Source organism: Odocoileus virginianus, chromosome 9 (genome assembly GCF_023699985.2).
Source record: "Odocoileus virginianus isolate 20LAN1187 ecotype Illinois chromosome 9, Ovbor_1.2, whole genome shotgun sequence".
Lineage (NCBI taxonomy): Eukaryota > Metazoa > Chordata > Mammalia > Artiodactyla > Cervidae > Odocoileus > Odocoileus virginianus.
Window position 1 is genome coordinate 48,456,431 of NC_069682.1, and position 21,496 is coordinate 48,477,926.

At 46.8% G+C, this 21,496-nt stretch overlaps 1 protein-coding gene across 1 annotated transcript; it reads right to left on the reverse strand.

Annotated features, from left to right (window-relative positions):
- Positions 1 to 8,737: 8,737 nt before the first annotated feature.
- DDRGK1 (DDRGK domain containing 1) lies at positions 8,738 to 21,496 on the reverse strand. Its single transcript, XM_020882881.2, has 9 exons — positions 21,334 to 21,496; positions 19,926 to 20,126; positions 18,985 to 19,097; positions 18,657 to 18,758; positions 13,058 to 13,180; positions 12,711 to 12,749; positions 10,100 to 10,156; positions 9,516 to 9,564; positions 8,738 to 9,201 (listed from the first exon to the last, which is right to left on the reverse strand). The coding sequence occupies exons 1-9, from the start codon at positions 21,422 to 21,424 to the stop codon at positions 9,035 to 9,037; spliced, it is 942 nt and encodes a 313-aa protein (XP_020738540.2). The 5' UTR covers positions 21,425 to 21,496; the 3' UTR covers positions 8,738 to 9,034.

The following is a 21,496-nucleotide window of genomic DNA, read 5'->3' on the forward strand; positions in this document are numbered from 1 at the left end:
GATGGTGGGATTTCTGGGAGCATGGCAGAAGAGAGGACTCTAGGTACTTTGGTAATGTTTGCATTTTTTATAACAAACATGTGTTACTTTTGTTTAAAAAAAAAACAACATGTTATTTTAAGGTAAAGAAGTTTGCCTGGAAGAATAAACAGGTGAGTAAACTCTAAAAATTTAGAAAAACTATTAAAATATTACACATTTGCTCAAAATTCCCTGCCCTAATGGAGTTTTCACTCAAGTAGGAGGAGATGATAAGTAAAATATACAGTGAATTAGAAAGTGGTAAGTACTAAAGAGAAGCTGAGATTGCAGGGGATCCCAATTCAGAATAAGGCAGAAGGCCTTGCTGAAGAGGTGCACTCAAGATACAGACCTGGAGGGTCAGGAGCAAGCCTGAAGTAAAAAAAGAGACTTCTAGGATGAAATCATTTTATCTATAGTAAAACGAGCTTTTCTTTTTCAATGTTTTGTTTCATTATACTAACTAAAGCTTCCAGATAGAAAAATGGTTATTTAAATATTATTTTAATTGTAGTTTTTAATAAGATCAATAACTACAAAAAGAACTGCATTGTTATAGATCTACCTTTTTTTTTTGGGGGGGGGGTGGTCCATGCCAAGTAACATGTAGGAACTTAGTTCCTTGACCCAGGATCAAACCCATTCCTTCTGCAGTGGAAATGCAGAACCACTGGACCACCAGGAAAGTCCCAAAGATCTACTCTTTTAAATGGCACTAGACTGAGTTCTACCAACCTATAAACATGTCATTCTAAATCACAGGAAAAGAAGGAAAGCTCTCTGTGAACCCAGAGATTATCACATTAAATGCAGTAAGTCAGAAAGAGAAAGACATTTATATATGAAATCTAAAATGTGATATGCATGGATATATCTACGAAACAGAAACCGACTCATAGAGAACAAATCTGTGGTTGCCAAGGGGAAGGGGAGGTGAAGGAGGGAAGGACTGAGAGTTTGGGATTAGCAGATACAAGTATTATATACAGGATGAATAAACAACAAGGTCCTACTGTACATCAGAGGGAACTATATTCAATATCCTGTGATAAACCATAATGGTCCAGCAATCCCACTCCAGGGAATATATCTGGAGAAAAACATGATCCGAAAGGATACATACACCCCAGTGTCCACTGCAGCACTGCATAGTCAAGACATGCATGCAACCTAAATGGCCATCAACAGAGGAATGGATAAAGATGTGGTACATATTACTCAGCCATTAAAAAAGAAAGAAATAATGCCATTTATGGCAACATGGATAGACCTAAAGAGTGTCATACTGAGAGATGTAAGTCAGACAGAGGAGACATATCATATGACATCCCTTATATGTAGAATCTAAAAACAAATGTTACAGTTGAGCTTACTTACAAAACAGAAAGAGACTCACACACTTAGAAAACAAACTTGTGGTTGCCAAGGGGAAGGAATAGTTAGGGAGTTTGGGAAGGTCATGTACACACTGCTATATTCAAAATGGATTACAAGGAACTACTGTACAGCACACGGAACTCTACTCAACTATTTGTCAGCCTGGATGGAAGAAGGATTTGGGGGAGAATGAACACATGTATATGTATGGCTGAATCCCTTCACTGTTCACCTGAAACTACCACACTATTGTTCATCGGCTATACCCCAATACAAAATAAAAAGTTTAAAATTTGAAAAAAAAAGAATATACATATCTATATATAGCTGAGTCACTTTGCTGTACAACAGAAATTAACACAACATTGTAAATCAACTATACTTTAATCAAAAAAAACTAATTTATTTTATAAAGGTAGAATAGTCTTAATGGCAAAATCTGACAAATGAGATAAAAGAAGAAAATTAAGTGATTGATAAACCACTTGTCTTCCCCACTAGTTTGTATTAATAGCATCTATGTAGACAGGATCCTTTATTTAAAATTCCATATTCCCATCTTGGGCTTCCCTAGTAGCTCAGCTGGTAAAGAATCCGCCTGCAAAGCAAAAGACCCTGGTTCAACCCCTGGGTGAGGAAGATCCCCTGGAAAAGGGCTAGGCTACCCACTCCAGTACCTGGTGTCTCAGATGGCAAAGAATCCTTCTGTAATGTGGAAGACCAGGGTTCAATCCCTAGGTTGGGAAGATCCCCTGGAAGAGGGCATGGCAACCCACTTCAGTATTCTGGCCTGGAGAATCCCCATGGACAGAGGAGCCTGGGGGGCTACAGTCCACGGGGTCACAAAGAGTCAGACATGACTGAGTGACTAAGCACACAGCACAGCGTCCCCATGTTAACACTTTAGTAAGCAAAGATGTTCAAGTCCTAACTCCCAGGACCTGTGACTGAGTTAGGTTACATGGCAAAAGAGAATTAACGTTGCAGATAGAATGAAGTTTTCTAATAACTTTAAAATCGGGAGATTATCCAGGTGAGTTGTATGTAATCACAAGGGTCCTTAAAAGTAGAAGTAGTAGGTGGGTGATGGCGGGGGAGCTGTGACTATGGAAGTGTGGTCTGAGGGACACAACATAGCTTGCTTTGCAGATGGAGGACGGAGGCCCTGGGAATGTGAGTGGCCTCTTAAAGATGGAAAGAGCCTCCAGAAAGAAACATAGCCCTACCTTGATTTTAGCCCAGTAAGACCTGTGTTGGATTTCTACATAACTACAAGATGATAAATTTGTATTATTTTACAACACTAAGTTTGTGGTAATTTGTTATAACATCACTAGAAAACTAATGCAAGCACGTAACAGACATTCAACACTCATTTTTAAATGATGAATGAAGCGACAAAATCCCTGGATCTATAGAAAAATGGGTAAAAGATAGAAATATATCACTGGGACTTCCCTGATGATCTAGTGGTTAAGACGCTGCGCTCCCAAAGCAGGGGGCCCAGCTTCAATCCTTGGTCAGGAAATGAGATCCTGCATGACACAACAAAAACCCAGCATATATTTTAAATATTTATATATATATATATACATACACACACACACACACACACACACACACACACACACACACATCATTCACAGAATACAAATGGCCAACAAGCAGTTGTAAACATCTTCAGTTGATATTGAAGAGATGTAAATAAAAACCTACCAAATTAGCAGATGGTTGTGACCCTTTGGGATCACACCTACCCATCAAGTTATCCAGAAGGGAATTAGGGGCTTCTTCTCTGGGATGACTGGGCAGTATCTCTAGATGCCAAACTGGGAAGCAGGCAATCAAATCCATGCTAAAGTTTGGATGTTTGCACTAAAGCTTTTTTGAGTTGTGCTTGCTTCATAAAAGAAATAAAAACCTCTGAATTTGTGCCAAAAATTCCTAGGAATGACCAGTAAAAGTCTTGGGGGTTATCTAGACCAATATAAAACTATAACTGAAATGTTGATGACCCAAGTATGATAGGGTTTTTTACAACCTAATGATGTTTACACACACACACACACACACACACACACACACACACACACACTCTGGGCCCATGAAAATGGAAAACTAAAGGAAAAATACAAAAACATTATTACTGTATTCTCCTTTTTATCACTATTCTTTACTAATTGCACTTTTTACCAAAGATAGAAGATGGCTTATGCTTTTATGTTCTCCAGAGTTTTTCTTTTCTGTAATATTTTTCTTTTCTGATTTTACATAATTGATGCTTTGTTTATACTGACAAAGAGACTTATCTGTACCTATATGATATAAACCTCATTACAAGTTATTTAGAAATCGGTAAAAAGGAATACAAGTCACCACCCCAAGCACCATCTCAAGTGAGTTTTATGTACTCACATCTATTTGTGAAGCATTTTGGTCCTTATTAAAGCTCCAAGCAAAATAGTATTTTATTTATTTATTTTTCAAAATAGTACTTTAAATGATTATTGCATCATGGAAATTATGGTCATGTCCAAACCTCTATCAGCTTTCATGGAAACCTGCAAACTCCAAAAATGTTACCAGCATAAATTTTTGTAAAATCTGGGGTAAATTTGTCCAGCAGAAAGTCTTCTCTGTAAACTCTGTACATTAACATTGCAGATAGGTACAGGGGTGGTTAAAAAAATTTTTATTACCTGCCTTCGGGGTCCACATTTCTCATATATCCAATATGCACAAACTAAAAAGGCATCAAGACAATAGTCAAGCTAGATATCAACTGTGTGTCCACACACCTACTGTAGGGTTTAGCTCAACAAAAAGTGACTCGATTCACTTCACTGATGAGAAATAAAGAAAAATAGAACAACAGAAGTATTTGTCTCAGTTACTCAATTATGATACAGTCGGAACACTACTGGTTTTAGCTCTTGTATGATGATGATGATGGATTTGTTTTTTGTATCATTTCAGAAATTTAAGTCAAATTGTAAAATCATATAAGAAAGTTCAAATGACTACTTGGCAAAGTAAATCTAGCAGGTTATATGCAAAGGGTTATATTTAAACAAGCTTAGCGTTATGGTATCAGTATTTGGTAGGTTCTATTACGAGGTTCCCTTTCATATTCACCTTTAATGAGTAGTGAAATATTGCATTAACCAGTCAAAAATTATGTATGACTAATTATGTATGACTAATCAAAAATTATGTCAGACTAAACCAAAGAAAATAATTTTTTTTCAATGTCCCCACTGTAGTCTACACTGTTTTTGTTACAACTCTGTGACTACTTAAAGTTATATGATCTGCTACTCTTCACTCAGATACTGCTCCTTGGCCCTGTCAATACAAAAGGAACAGGCTCCTTAGAACCCTGTTTTTCAACTGTAGGTCAAGATCTGTGAATGAGTTATACAATCAATTTAGTCACCATCAGCAGTGAAACAGAATAGAGAAATACAGAGTTCCCTGGTGGTCTAGGGGTTGGGATTCTGGGCTTTCTCTGCTATGGCCCGGGTTTGGTTCCTGTCAGGGAACCGACATCCCACAGGTGCGGGGTGGCCAAAAAAAAAAGAGAGAACAGAGAAACAAATATCAACATACGTCAAATCATGATAAGCAAAGGATTACTGTGAAACTTCAGCCTGTTCATCATCTATACATATGCACACACACATGTACCAAGTCCTGAATGTAAAATGGTTTTCTTAGTAAGAGATACTGTCAAAGAAGTTTGAAAAACACAGCCTTGGTGGAATAGTCATCTCCAATCCTGGGACCAGGACTTAGGACTGGAGGTGCCTGGAGCACACACTCATGAAGGCTTGCTGCAGTACCCCCCAGCAGTACAATGGGGGTATGGAGGGAGGAGGTGACAGAGTAATAAAGACTTGTGGGATACACAGATTGCAAAGAAGGCTTAAGAAATGAGTTAGTGATTTAAAACACTAATTAAACATCCCCCTGGCCCTTTACCAAATATAGCCCAAATCTCTGGGCTCAGCTCTTCCCCACTGGGTCCCAAGCTCCCTTTACACCTTCTCTCATCTTTGCCCCCAACATTCCCTTTTTTTCCACCCAACGTTCCATGTCTCTCAGTGAACCATAAGCCTTTACATTCTGTACACCTGCCTTCCCCTTAGCCCAGGCCTCCCCTTCTGAGTATAGCCCATGCACCTGTTGGTTGGATAACTGACGGTCTCCCTGTTGTATTAATAGCACTGCCCTGTCCCCACCTGTGGATGAGGCCATGTTGTATTTACTGTGGTTCGCTGGGGAACCTGCCTCATTCATACTCAGTATTTAATAGTTTTTTAACTTTTGATCAATTTTGTAAACAACTCCTTTGAAAAAACGAGTTTATTACATGATTCTCCAACCACTGCTTTTCAATACACCTTGAAGGTGCATTAAAAAAGAAGTGTTATGGAACTTCCCTGCTGGTCCAGTGGTTAAGAATCTGCACTTCCATCGCAGGGGTCATGGGGTCCATCCCTGGTCAGGGATCTAAGACCCTATCTACTGTATGATGAGGCCCAGAAAGAAAAGCTGTGAAAGAACCAAACTCTACTGGGAGCAAAGTGCTTTCAATATACACCTGTTGGGCTGGGCTGTGAAGATTAGGCACCTATAAGGCACAACAAGCACTGTCTAATTTAGAGGTTACAAAAACCAAAACTTATCTGATTGGTTGAAGCCATCAATCTAGAGTTCCTGACAGAAGAGGAAAAATCTATGAAAGAGGAGCCACAAAACATGTTGAGGACTCAGATGGGTCTCTGGTTCTGAATCACCATCCTTCAGTCATTTATACCCTCAGCCACTTGAAATAATCACCTTTGTGCTCCAGGATAAGTGAAAACTATACCCTCAGGAAAAAATATAAGTAAAAACAGAGCTAGTGAATAAGCAAATGTAAATCCACTGAACTGAAATGTTTATAATCAGTTTTAGCAATGCAAGTACAGATCAGTAATGTAACCGTGTGTGTCTGGTCAACTTTTTAAGGTATAAAAATATTTAAAAATAATTTCATATACAGCTGGCCCTTGAACAAAATGGGTTTGAACTGCTTGAATCCACTTATGAGGTTATTTTTTTCAGCATAAATACTATGGTACAGCATAATCTGTGGTTGGTTGAACCTGCAGATGCAGAACCACAGATATGGAGGAACCCTGGATAGATGACTGGCCGTTAAGTTACACAGGCAGATATTTGCCTGTGTTGAGGGCCAGTGCACCCAACGCCCTGTTGTTCGTCAACTGTACTCACTTGGGAAGTTTAAATTCTTAGAAGTATTTAGGTAATAATTAATATTTGCATGAAAATTTGTCTAAGTGGTTAAACCTGAAAGTTCTCATGTATTAGTTGTTGAAACACTAATCACTTACAGTCTAGAAAAGTATTTGTTTAATTAACTTGTTAGACTAGTAGACTGATTACTAAATAATGCACAAAAGGATTACAGGTTCTTCTCCACACTAAGCTGTTGGAACAGAAAGAATCTTAGAAGGCTTCTGGGATAGGAGGAAGGGTTATGCATTTTTCATACTCCTACCCTTATGACCAACCCAGATACCATATTAAAAAGCAAAGACATTACTTTGCCAACAAAGGTTTGTCTAGTCAAGGTTATGGTTTTTCCAGTGCTCACATATGATGTGAGAGTTGGACTGTGAAGAAAGCTGAGTGCCGAAAAATTGATGCTTTTGAACTGTGGTGTTGAAGAAGACTCTTGAGAGTCCCTTGGACTGTAAGGAGATCCAACCAGTCTATCCTAACAGAAATCAGTCCTGAATATTCATTGGGAAGGACTGATGCTGAAACTGAAACACCAATACTTTGGCTACCTCATGCAAACAGCTGACTCATTGGAAAAGACCCTGATGCTGGGAGGGATTGGGGGCAGGAGGAGAAGGGGACGACAGAGGATGAGATGGCTGGATGGCATCACCAACTCAATGAATTTGAATTTGAGTAAACTCCAGGAGTTGGTGATGGACAGGGAGGCCTGGCATGCTGCGATTCATGGGGTCACAGAGTCGGACACAACTGAGCGACTGAACTGAACTGAACTCTATGGGCAGTGTCCTGAGGACAGAATGCAGTGGCTGGGGCTGCTATAGCTGTCTTATGTGGCTGGCAGTGGCTGAGGGAAAGGATGGACACCCTCTCCACTATGTATTTTATTTACTTGCAACTTTTCGGCCTGCCTTTCCACCCCACCTCCACCTCCATCACCAGCTCTCAACCTTGGTTACTCATTACTCTTACTGATTCTCTGGACCCACCCTTAGAGATTCTGATTGAACTGTTGTGGGGTACAGCTTGGCATGAGATTGGGGTATGTGCCCCAGGTGATTTTAATGAGCAACCAGGGCTGAGAACCACTGCTCTAACTGTAAGCCAGCTCCTCTTTTCCCTTTGGATTTTATCTCCCTCACATTGTGGTTATCTATGTCTAGTTCCTCCTTCCAAGACTGTGAGCGAGCTCCCACTGGCCTTCCAAACAACTCAGGTAGCACTTTTCAGCCCACTGCTGACAGAAGTACCAGAGTCCCGCCGTACTTGGAATATAGGTTCTATAGCTTTTACTTACAGAATCAAATGAGTCAAAATCACCCTTGATAATCCCTCAGAAAGGGTCTGTTCTTGGAGCCTGATGCCCTATCTCCCCATCACCGTCTACGTAGGTAGTTTCCTCCTGGACTGGAACAGAAAGCTGCCTCTTCCTCCGCCAGGCACCAGAGTTAAGTAGGTGGTTGTGTTTAGGGGCCATGTGCATAAAAAATACACATTTAAACACATGCCTCACCCTCAGCACAGCAGGAAGCTCATGCCTTGAACAGCCCACAGGAACCAGTGACTGACCCTATGGGAGACACACATCTCCCATCTCACACCTACTCCTGAACATATGGTCCTTACATCCACCAGTGGGTGGAATCGCCCACACCATTTAAACTTTTTGTCAAGGATGGAGAACTGAATTCATGTGCAGTCCTATATGAAGCAAGGTCCCTCCACTGCACATTTCCATCCAGCTCAAGCAGGTCTTCCCCTTCTTTTTCCCTGCCCCACAAGCAGCTGGCCCAGCCTCTCCCCTCCCTGACCTCTCTTCCTTCCCTCTTAAGGTTGATGTTTTCTAGGATTCTCATCTGTGGCACCTCTCATTAACTCTTCCTAAGAGCTCTCATGGTGAGAACTTCCTCAATTCGGGGAGATGTGGCCCAAGAGGATTCCCTCTATGGCTCTGGTAAGGTGGGGGGGTGGGGAGTAAGACCTCATCCAGGCCTTGGGGGCTGGGCTTGCAGGGCACAAAGGAATAGAGTAAATGATCAGGTTTTTTTTTAATGCATGCATTCATAACAATGGAACTTGCATCCGTTTCTAAATGACCCCACCCCCACTCCCAAGATAAATTCCAAAACGAGATTTTCACCAGCTCATCCAGCACCCCAGGCCAGACCTTCTGCCACACCAAGCCACACCAAGCTCATGAGTACTTATTGGGCCTTTAATCTGTAACTGCCTGGCCACACTCCATCTGCCCCAAGATGGTGAGAAGGAAAAAGATGTAAGGCCAGGTAGGCCATGCCAGCTCTCAGTCCAAGAGGGAAGGCCTAGGTCAGGCTGGGGCCTGAGCAGGGGGCTCCCGGCCCCAGGCGATGAGGGAGTTGCTGGCCTGGGCAAGCTCAGTGATGGACACCCGGCCCCGCTGTCGGATGAAGTTAGCCACCGCAGCCAGTTCCTCCGGGGTTATGTAGATGAACTTGCCCCGGTCGTCAATCACACCTGTGGGGACATGCAGGTTGTGGTGCTGAGCCCTCCCCACATGCCCAGCGACCCACCCACTCCTCCTGCCTGCCTGCTTGGCCTTTCCCAGCCGTATCCAACTTTGGCAAGTCAAATCAGGCTTCCTTGCCTGTCCTTGTCACCCAAAGCCATCACCAGGCCTCGGCACCCTCCTTGTTGAACTGCATCCCCCTTCTCGGTGCCCCTCCTTGTACACTGCTCCCCCACCCGGGGTGCTCATCCTAGCCTCGCGGCCCCACATGGCTAGACGTTCCCCAAGGCCAGGGCCCGTAGTGACACTGTCCTCCTCTCACCTGTAAGAGTCCCCTCAGCCAGCAGGTCCTGGATGCGGTTTATGGTGTCCTATGAGGAGAACAGTTCTCAGAGTAGGGACAGGTGCTGCCATCCCCAGAAGAGATACCTACAACCTCCCTCCGACCACAACCAAACCTCTCCCCTCGTCATGGCCACCCTGCAATGTGACTCCACGTGTCTCCTTTGGAGGGCCCTGGAGAGAAGGGGCTCTGGTCCTGGGGTCTGGCAGGACCCCCCCACCCCGCACCCTGAGAGAGGCTCCCTTCCAACTAGAAGAGAAGTGGTGACATTTGGCTGAGAAGGCTGGTACGGGCTGTTGCAGGACAGCTGTCTCGGTAATTGGATTTGGGCTGCTGGAGTGATGGGGTTCAGACCTTTTTCTTTTTTTCTCCCTAACTGCTTTCCAGCTAGTTATAAAGGCAGGATGCTTGGGATGACAAGAGATTCCTACAGTATAGTCACTCTTGGCTGGGGGTAGGGGGGAAGGGGCATTGAGACTCTCCATCTTTAGGGCAGGCCCTTTCTGACAACCACACACATTCCAAGGCTGCACTCCACATACAGGCCACCTTGCATGGCTTACCTGAGTACGCAGGCCCACCTGGGAAGCCAGGTCTTCCAAGAGCACGACCTTGGACTGCTACAAAGGGAGGAGAAGGTGCAAGGCTGAGCTTGGGCAAATCCTTTTCAGCACTGGAACCCTCTGAAGTTGGTGTTCTGATCTGATCTGCTCTGGGTGGCTAGACACACACTGTGCAGATCCTATGGGAGAGCCTTGTTCCCCTCACACATTACTCACACACTCTCTCAATCACCCATATAGAGACATACGCATTCATAAACACTCCTGTTCCCCTGCTTGGGGGCAGAGATCTGCCCCCCAGGCCCTTGTACTGAGGACCTCCCTGAGACAGAAACACACCCGGAGAACCAAGCACAGCTGCCGGCTTCTCCTCTGCAACCAGAGTTGTCTTTCTAACATCTTGGACAGGTTGGAAGGGAAAACGCCTCAGAGATGAACGGGAGGAACGACAATCACCACAAGTTATTCCTTTTCTGGTACTTGTGTTCGCTGAGAACTTGCCAGGACCAGGCACTGAGAAGGTGTGGGAGAAGCAATGTGGAACAGGACATGGCCCACAGCCCCGCCAAGGAGAAGGTGAGAATGGGGAGAACAGAGCAGATAAACAGCCCCAATAAGCCAGGACCTAGGCAGCTCCATCTTGCCCCACCTTTGCTCCCTGTTGCCTGGCCCAAAGATCACAACGCTGACATGCCCATACTTCCTGTCACCGTGCTCTTCACGCTATATGAGCCCTCCGTAAGATAACTGTCAGTAACACCGGCCAGCACTTTGCACACACAGCCATGTGCCCACAAGCTTCCCTCACACCCTCAGAAGAAACTTTAGTTCCTGGGGGCTGCAGCTGAGGGTCCACTGCTGGGCCCTACCTGCATCTGCCCCGTCTCCCTCACAAAGAGCATGCAACTTGTGAGAAGGCGATCTTCTGCATCTCTGTGAATCTTCCACAGCAAATGAGCTGGGGGAGGGCTGACAGGGTGACACCTCCCCAGCTGCAGATGGCGTGAGACTGTTCAAAATGCCAAACTGAACATGTAAGCAGGGAGGCAAGTGAATGGCAGCTGGGCCAGGATGTGGGCAAGTACCAGGTGACCTGGCCAGCTGGCCTCTACCTACAAAACAGGGAGTGGGTGCTGGGCTCCCAGCAACAGCTCAGAGTGGGATTATGGAGTCACCCCAGGTGGTCCCTGAAAACCTTGTCTGAGGGGTTGCTGGCACCAAAAGTATGTCTGGAAAAACTAATTAATCCAGTTAATTAACCAATTAACCAATTAATCCAATCCAATCAGAAGGGAGAGTGGACCAACAAGATCAAACTACGGCTGAGCCTCATGTAACTCCTGTGCACAGAAACATCCCTCCAGTTCTGAAACCCTAGGATGAAAGGGCCCATCCCCTTATGCCAAGAGGAAGGTGGGTAGGCTGAGTTTTGGAAGTTCTCCTTTTCCCTATGACAGGAGCTCTGGGACAATCAGCTAGCGTAAGCTGGAGAAACTTCTACTAAACTCCAAAAGAGCTTGGGAAACACCAGAAAATGGCCCCTCCAGAGAGCTGTTGAAAGTAAGGATAGGAACTGCCCTTGTAGGGCAGACTACAAGGCAGACTACAAGGTCTCTGCCTTGTAGGGGTGGGAACTGAAGCTGATGCAGGAGGGCTTCCTGGAGGAGAGACTCAGGGCTGTGTTGCTGCCCAGTGAGTGGGTGGGGACAGTGAGCTCCAAATAGCAGCAGGAGAGTGTGGCATATCCTGCCCAGGGTTGCAGCCCTCAATCAAGTGTGCCAGGGTGGAAAATGGGCTCTACGAGAAAGGAATGGTCACAGTCTGGGGGAGCCTCCTCCCTCTCAGGAACCCCCAGCCCCTACGCTGTGAGCCTAGCCCCCTGCAGCTAGGAGGTATCTAAACCCTGCTCTCTTTTGGGAGAGGTGGGGGGGATTATGCAAGCCCTGGCTCCTTGGCACCCCTAGTACCACCCCCACCACCGCCTCCGCTCCCTCTGTACTCCTTCCCTCAGCCGCCTCTGCACCCCTAAGCTGCACTTGAAAACCTCTCCCCTCATCGCATCCTTTGTGGGAGAGAAGTTGCTTAGCAGCAAAGCAGAGCAGGACATGCTTATGCAACCGGAGCAGTATTCAGGAGGCCTGTGCTGCAGCTGCAGACAGAAGGGGGCACACCTGCTACCCTGCCCTAGATTCCAAAGGAAACATCTTCCAGTATCCTGTGGAAGACCCAAGTTCCTGGTCAGGAGCACATGGCAGGGGATGTGGCTTCACCTCAGTATGACAGAACTGGTAGAAAACACATGTGAAGAAACTTGAAAACACAATGACTCACTGAGCGTGGGGTCTGAAGAGCAGGGAAACTGTCAAACCCTAAGCATAAGGAAGCGATCGTATCTCCCACACAGATCAGGTCCTTCCCCACCTTTGAGGTCAGAGGAGAAGGGGCCTTCCTGGCCAGGAACCTAGCAGCCCCATCTGCTCACTCCTGCACAAGCTTGAGTGACATGTGTGCAGACCCCCTTGGGTCTACCCCCTCCAAGCCCTGAAGATGAACCCAACATACATACAAGAAGCAAGCAGCTGACACCCAGATTCTGCTCTGCATTTCTTACCTTAATGTAGTTGATGAATTCAGCCAGGAAGCTATGGGACTAGAAAAGCAAAGAAATCAAGATGAGAGTGCCCCTGGCAGGGGCCACAAGGGTCTATGCCTACCCACCTGCCCAGCTGAGTGCCTGTTCAACCACCTGGGTGAGCAGCAGAGCCTCCTGTGGGGAGGGGATCGAGGCACCACCTCTCCCGAAGACAAGGTCTCGGCCACTAGAGCCTGCTGATCCTGATGCCCACCCGCCTCTCACTGGATGACCAGGGAAGCAGGCGAGGAGCTGTGGGGTGTCTGAAATGGGGGTGTCCTGCCTTTCTGGGCTCAGGGAACGTTTTCTAGGGGTGGTGGACCCACCTGCTCCTCAGTCATGGTCTCGCCCACACCCTCCTCCTCCACCACAAAGGTCTCCTTCAGTTTCAGATACTCTTCATGCTCCCGCTGGGCCTGCTCCTCTTGGGCCTTCCTCTCCTCCTCTTCCTGTGGACACAGGGGAGGCAAGAGTCAGATAGAGTGGTCACCCTATTCTGTTTTGGTCCTTGCTGCTCCCAGAGGCCAGAGACAGAGCTCCTTCAGGACCTCGATCCCTCTGGCCCCTAAGCTAAACAGCATGATCCCTCTTCTCAATCAGTTTTATCACCTCCCACACACTGCTCAGCATCCCTCTCCCTGAAAATCCTGCCATGAACGCCGTATAATATCCTCCAGTCACCCCCTCCCACATCCTGCCCTGTCATGTCCAAGCTTTGTGAACAAAACCCAGGTTCCATTTCTCATCAGTCAACCATCCCTCTAGCCCACTCCAATCTGGCTTCTGCACACTCAGCTCCACCAAAATAAGTCCTGCTATGGCCTCACCCATGTCCTCTACCCACCAAAGCCAAGGGACAACCATCAGGCCTCATACCCTGGTCCTCTCACTGGCCTTGGGCAGAGCCTACCATCCCCTCTTCCATCCCTTGGCTTTCAGACCCTACCCTCTCCTGGATTTCCTCCTGTTCCTTGGGTCATTCTTCCCACCGCCTCCATCACTCAGCCCAGTCCCTTCTCTCTCCTCCACTCACTGCACCACCTCACTATGCCCACAGCATCAATTATGCCCTAATGAAAAATGAATGAAATCCCAATAATGTGTTAAATTCACTTAATAATAACGTATTATTACTAGCTGTAAAAAATATACCACAGTAAGGTATGATGTTAATAGTAAGGGTATTTGAGTGCCAGTGACTGCTGCTGTTGTATCCCTACACAAATCTCTCTTCCCAAACAAACGACTGCCCACATGGCACACACACTGAGCTGTCTCACAGGCACCTCAAATTGATGATGTCCCAGAAAGACCCTGTGATCTACTTCCCACACATCTGGTACTCCTCCTGAATCCTTGGCTTAGCGAATCTCACGGCTATCTGGCCAGCTGCTTTGGTCAGAAATGAGGCTCCATCTACCACTTCTTTCTTTAACTTCTGGAAAACTGCTTGATCCATCCACCATCACCTAGTGCAACAGTCTTGCCCCAAACCAACCCATTTTCCAGGATTCTCAGAGAAAGATCTATCTTAAACATGAAGATAAAGCTGTGACATGGAATATACAAGATGAGTCTGGAGCATTTTTCAGTGTCAAAAGTAAGAAAGTACTCAAAGAAGAAAAACAATAAGGGTATGTCAAAGGTAAACAGGGGTCAACTAAAAGTGCTCCCAGTAGCCAAAGCTAGAACAATCTAAGCAAAAAAGTAAATAAGATAGCACTGGATGGGACTTCACTGGTAGTCAGGTGGTTAGGACTCTTCATTTGCACTGCTGAAGGCCTGTGTTCCGTCCCTGGTTGAGGAACTAAGATTCCACAAGCCATGTGGCACAAAAAAAAGATAGTACTTGGATTACAATACAAAGTGCAAAACAGATATTCATGTCATATCCATGTAGATACAAATAAACAACTGAATAAATAAAGAAAAGATAAATCTGTACAAATGAATTTTAAATACTTCATGTAAATACTCTCCTCTTAAGTAGATGGAGCATAACTCCCTACTTCTTAAGTGTGGGCTGTGCAGTAGCTTGTTTCCAAGAAACCATGGGAAGTAGAGAAATCTGGCAAACAATCTTGGCCAGGTGATCAAGGTTAGCATACAAGTGATAAGTCAAGTCGATAACATGAAATCTTGATATGTTGTGTTGAGGATGGCACTCCACCTCTGGTCTTCCTCCCGGAAATCCATAACCCCTATTCTAACCTTGACAATAACATAAGCCAAATGCAAATAGAGGGACATTTTACAAAATACTTCCCCAACAGTTCTCAAAACTGTCAAGGTCATCAAAAGTAAAGAAAGTCTGAGAAACTATCACAACTCAGAGGAACCTAAGGAGACATGACAACTAAGTGTAACGTGGTATCCTGGATGGGACCCTGGAAAAGGAAAAGGATATTTGGGGAAAACTACAGAAGAGAAGACTCTACACATGGACATCACCAGATGGTCGACACTGAAATCAGACTGATTATATTCTTTGCAGCCAAAGATGGAGAAGCTCTATACAGTCAGCAAAAAGAAGACCGGGAGCTGACTATGGCTTGGATGATGAACTGCTTACTGCCAAACAGACTGAAACTGAAGAAAGTGGAGAAAACCACTAGACCATTCAGGTATAACCTAAATCAAATCCCTTACGACTAGACAGTGGAAGTGAAAAATAGATTTAAGGGGCTAGATCTGATAGAGTGTCTGATGAACTATGGATGGAGGTTCGTGACACTGTACAGGAGACAGGAATTAAGACCATCCCCAAGAAAAAGAAATGCAAAAAAGCAAAATGGCTGTCTGAGGAGGCCTTAAAAATAGCTGTGAAAAGAAGGGAAGCGAAAAGCAAAGGAGAAAAGGAAACTCTGAATGCAGAGTTCCAAAGAATAGCAAGGAGAGATAAGAAAGCCTTCCTCAGTGATCAATGCAAATAAATAGAGGAAAACAATAGAATGGGAAAGACTAGAGATACCAAGGGAACATTTCATGCAAAGATGGGCTCAATAAAGGACAGAAATGGTAGGGACCTAACAAAAGCAGAAGATATTAAGAAGAGGTGGCAAGAATACACAGAAGAACTGTACAAAAAAGATCTTCACGACCCAGATAATCAAAATGGTGTGATCACTCATCTAGAGCCAGATATCCTGGAATGCGAAGTCAAGTGGGCCTTAGGAAGCATCACTACGAACAAAGCTAGTGGAGGTGATGGAATTCCAGTTGAGCTATTTCAAATCCTGAAAGACGATGCTGTGAAAGTGCTGCACTCAATATGCCAGCAAATTTGGAAAACTCAGCAGTGGCCACAGGACTGGAAAAAGTCAGTTTTCATTCCAATCCCAAAGAAAGGCAATGCCAAAGAATGCTCAAGCTACTGCACAATTGTACTCATTTCACAGGCTAGTAAAGTAATGCTTAAAATTCTCCAAGCCAGGATTCAGCAATACGTGAATCATGAACTTCCAGATATTCAAGTTGGTTTTAGAAAAGGCAGAGGAACCAGAGATCAAATTGCCAACATCTATTGGATCATCGAAAAAGCAAGCGAGTTCCAGAAAAACATCTATTTCTGCTTTATTGACTATGCCAAAGCCTTTGACTGTGTGGATCACAATAAACTGGAAAATTCTTCAAGAGGTGGGCATACCAGACCACCTGACCTGCCTCTTGAGAAACCTGTATGTAGATCAGGAAGCAACAGTTAGAACTGGACATGGAACAACAGACTGGTTCCAAATAGGAAAAGGAGTACGTCAAGGCTGTATATTGTCACCCTGCTTATTTAACTTATATGCAGAGTGCATCATGCAAAATGTCAGGCTGGATGAAGAACCAGCTGGAATCAAGATTGCTGCGAGAAATATCAATAACCTCAGATATGCAGATGACACCACCCTTATGGCAGAAAGTGAAGAAGAACTAAAGAGCCTCTTGATGAAAGTGAAAGAGGAGAGTGAAAAAGTTGGCTTAAAGCTCAACATTCAAGAAAACTAAGATCATGGCATCCGGTCCCATCACTTCACGGCAAATAGATGGGGAAACAGTGGCTGACTATTTTTCTGGGCTCCAAAATCACTGCAGATGGTGATTGCAGCCATGAAATTAAAAGACGCTTACTCCTTGGAAGGAAAGTTATGACCAACCTAGACAGCATATTAAAAAGCAGAGACATCACTTGTGAACAAAGGTCCCTCTAGTCAAGGCTATGGTTTTTCCAGTGGTCATGTATGGATCTGAGAATTGGACTATAAAGAAAGCTGAGTGCCGAAGAATTGATGCTTTTGAACTGTGGTGTTGGAGAAGACTCTTGAGAGTCCCTTGGACTGCAAGGAGATCCAACCAGTCCATCCTAAAGGAGATCAGTCCTGGGTGTTCATGGGAAGGACTGATGTTGAAGCTGAAACTCCAATACTTTGGCCATCTGATGTGAAGAGCTGACTCACTGGAAAAGACCCTGATGCTGGGAAAGATTGAGGGCAGGAGGAGAAGGGGACGACAGAGGATGAAGTAGTTGGATGGCATCACCACTTGATGGACATGGGTTTGGGTGGACTCCGGGAGTTGGTGATGGACAGGGAGGCCTGGCGTGCTGTGGTTCAAGGGGTCACAAAGAGTCGGACATGACTGAGCGACTGAACTGAACTGAATGAAATCCCAATAATGTGTCAAATTCACTTAATAATAAATTGTTATTAGTTCTAAGAAATATACCACAGTAAGGTATAAGGTATGATATTAATAGTAAGGGAACTGGGGTGTAGGGGAGAAGAGCCCCAGAATACTTTAGGTGCATTATTAGAATCAATATTCAGAAAAGTAAACCCTGAGGCTGGGAAAGACTGAAGACAAAAGGAAAAGGTGGCGGCAGTGGCGGCAGAGGATGAGATGGTTAGATAGCATCACTGACTCAGTGGACGTGAATTTGAGCAAACTGTGGGAGACAGTGGAGGACAGAGAAGCCTGGCATGCTCCACTCCAGAGGATCACAAAGAGTTGGACACGACTTAGTGACTGAAATCTTCTGCTGTGTTCCAGCATCCAGAGCCAGGCTTTCCGGACATCCAGTGTCCCTGAATAACAAGGCCAGTCAGAGGCCAAAGGTACCAGGCTATGGGGTCTTCCCAGCTGGGCAGCCCGGGCTCTTACTCTATATACCCCACATCTTTATGGTGGTGCCCTTCTTGGGCACCTGATTCTCAAAAGGAAGGAAGCACCTGGCAAATGAAGGCTGATTCACCACCCTTACTGCAGTGGTCTCCATTCTCCAAGCATCTTCTCTCTGCCAGGCCCTGAACAGAACCTGGTACAGATATGATCCATCTCTTACAGTGTTCTTTAATGGCCCAAAAGGCCTCAGGGTTCAGAGTCCCCCCACCCCACCTCACCTCTCTGACCCCTTTCCTTCCTCCTTCCCCTGCTCTAGCCACTCTGTTCAACATTCTTCAAATGCTTCAGGTGTGTCCAATAAATTACATGCACAAAATTTCGGTTTCAGGCTCCCTTTTTCAGCAGCAGCTTTATAGAAGCTGTGCCCAGAACACAGGAACCAAATAAATCATGGCCTGTACCGGGCTCACGGCCTCTCTTCTAGGCTGCAGGTGTAGGGAAGCTGCATGGGAAGCAAGAGGGCAGTGCAGGTGGCGCTAGCGCTAAAGAATTCACCTGCTAATGCAAGAAATGCAAGAGACGTGGGTTTGATCCCTGGGTCGGGAAGATTCCTTGAAGTAGGAAACAGCAACCCGCTCCAGTATTCTTTCCCAGAGAATTCCATGGACAGAGGAGCCTGACGGCCTACAGACCATGGGGTTACAAAGACTTGGACACCATTGAGCATTCATGGGCACGCACATGTACGCACACACATACATACACGAAGCAAGTCTCCCTGGACAGCAGACAGAAGTTAGCATCTGGGGCCTGGCTCACCTTCTGTTCCTCCTCCAGGCGAAGCCGTTCTTCCTCCTTCTTCCACTCTGCCTCACGCTGTGACTCAAGGCGTTTCCGTTCCTCACGCTCAGCCTCCTCTGCCTGGAGAAAGGCTTTCATAGTTGGCACATCTCCACCTCCAGCCAGAGCCTGCCTACCTCCCAAACAGGCCAGGTCAGGCCAAAGACCACGGTTGCAGGAGACAGAGTTAGACGGAGTTAGCATCAAACACCCACCCAGCATGAGGGGAGGGTCTGCTACATAGGAGACAAGGAAGGCAGGGCCCTTTCCCACCTCTCAGAGCTGCACCCCCATCCCTCCTGCTTGCCTCACGCTGGGCTTTTCGTGCTTGTTTCTCCTCCAGCTTCCGTAGTTTCTTGGCTCCAATTTTCCCGGACAAGTGAGTTTCCACTGGCTTCTCTATGTCTTCTTCCTCTTGGGCTGAGTATGGTCAGAGAAAGACACGTCAGGTCCTGGCCACAGAGGACAAGTGATATTCACCTTATCCCTCGTCGCTCTCCTCGAGGGGGATTTCCTTCCACTCACTTGCAAATACCACTAGTCCAGCTCTGCCCTCTTAAAGCCTCTGCCACACAGAAATTTGTCTGGGATGTATGTGTTAGGTTTGGGAGAGGGGTGAGGGAACCATGGAGCAAGAAAACAGATGATAATATTAGATGCTATATAGCCATAGAGAGGGCACTTGAGCCCTTGAGTGAAGCCCTCAGAGAATGAGTGTGCCCCCACAAGGAAGAGTGCTGGGATAGAAGGAGTGGACTGAAGAATTCTCTAGGTCAATCTAAAGACTCCTGCCCTCCTGTTTGGACACTGAGAGCCAAAATGAAGGAAGAAGGGGTTGGCCCAATGGAATAGGGATCAGGGTCCAGAGCTGCTAGTCCCCAGGGAAGAAAGGATGGGTCCTAAGTCTCCCCTAGGGGCTTCCCTGGTAGCTCAGTGGTAAAGAATCCACTTGCTAATGCAGAGACGTGGGTTAGATCTCTGGGCTGGGAAGATCCCCTGGAGGAGGAAATGGCAACTCACTCCAGTTTTCTTGCCTGGGAAATCTCAGGACAGAGGACTCCCTGGAGTCACAAAAGAGTCAGACACAACTTAGCGACTAAACAACAACAAAGTCTCTCCTAACCACATCCAAGGATTCCCAGACATTCCTCCCACACTATGGCTTCACACCGCATTCTTTTGCCTAGCTTTGGGGTAACCTCACCCTCTAACCCAGGCCCCTTCTCCACCAGGTTGGGCCCCTCTCACCTTGGATGATGGCCTCCTCCTCATTCTCATCGGCCCAGGCCACTCGCTGGGCTCGACGCTGGGCCTGTAAGCGGCTGCCCAGGTCTCTCCGGCGCCGGGGCCTGCCCACGGCTCTCTGCTCCTCGGGCTCTAGGGGCTGAGGCCGAGCCACTTGGCCTGCTACTGCTGGTTCCCCTTCATTGTGCAAAGGCTCTTGAACAGCTGTAGGGAAGAGAAGCACCATGATTCTCTCTGGCAGCCCAACTCACCTCTTGGCAGGGGGAACAGCATCCTGGAAGCCTCACCCTCCTCTGCTCAACTTCCTCCAAGCTCCTGCTGTCAACAACAACGTCCTAATTTCTCAGCCTGACTTTGGAGTCTTTCATAACCCAAACCCTGACCTTGGTCCAATGCAGCAAGAGCACTCCTTTCCTCCCACCTCTGTTGATACCTTTCTTTCCTCTTAAGGCCCCACCTTTCCAGCTGACCCATCAGGAGACTACCACCCTGCAAAATGGAGCTGTTCTACCTCTTCCAGAAGCCCACCTTGACCTCTCCAGGCCTCATCTGAATGAATGCCCACATCAGTACTGTATTAATCTTTTGCCTAACACCACCTGCCACGGTTTTATCTGGAATTCCAATCAGAGAGCAGACCCGACCGCGAAGTCTCTCCTCCCAGGAAGACTTGTTGGCTACTTGCCTTACCTCAGCTTCTGTGTCCCCTGCCCCTGGCAGATGCTTCGAATAGCTTGTGGGCCGAAGGAGGGGGAGGGACATATACACAAACTCATATGCCGATAAAGAAATGATGGGGAGGGGGCCAGGGTGGAGGATGACAGGTGGATCTGTTATGTGCCCTGGCAGCTGACACGGCCTTCAGGGCGGGGTGCAAAACAGGGAGGAGCGTGCAAGCACACATGGGTGTTTTTGAGGGGTAAGGAGAGCTTCCTGGAGCCGCCTCATGCTGTTTTCTGTTCGCAGGTGGGCAGAAAACACTTAGGGGTCCCCTTCTCGTCAGCTGCTCTGGACCCGGCCTGGGAAGCATGGGAAACCCCTGTGGATCCCTCAACGGACGCAGCCGAGGGCTGCCTGGATAAAGGATGGTAGTGTCTGCCAGGGCCTGGCCCTCAGGGAGGGCCAAAGGGGCGAGAAGATGAGAGCACGCTCTCTTTGGGGGCCAGGAAAAAGGTGTGGGACCCAGCCACTTGGTCCACGAGCAAGCATCTGCACTGCGGCGCCCTGCTGGTCTCCGCTCTGCGCACGCATGCTCAGACGTGCGGCCTGCGGCAGGCGGAAGGCGCGGAGATCTGGTCAGCTCCGCCGGGCAAGTCAGCGCATGCGCATAAGCCGCGGCTCCAAGGCCTAGAGGCTGAGGAGACAAGAGGACGCGCGGCCCCACCGGCCCTGGCGCGGCGGCATCTCCTACCTGCTGCCGCCCGGCCCCGGCTGCGAGTCAGGAAGAGAATAAGCCCGACAAGCAGAGCTGCCACCGCCAAGTACACCACGGGGGACACCATGACGTGGACTTCCAAGTGGAACCAGCGCGTCACCCAGAAACCCGGGATCTCCCAGGCCCCGCCCACCGCTCA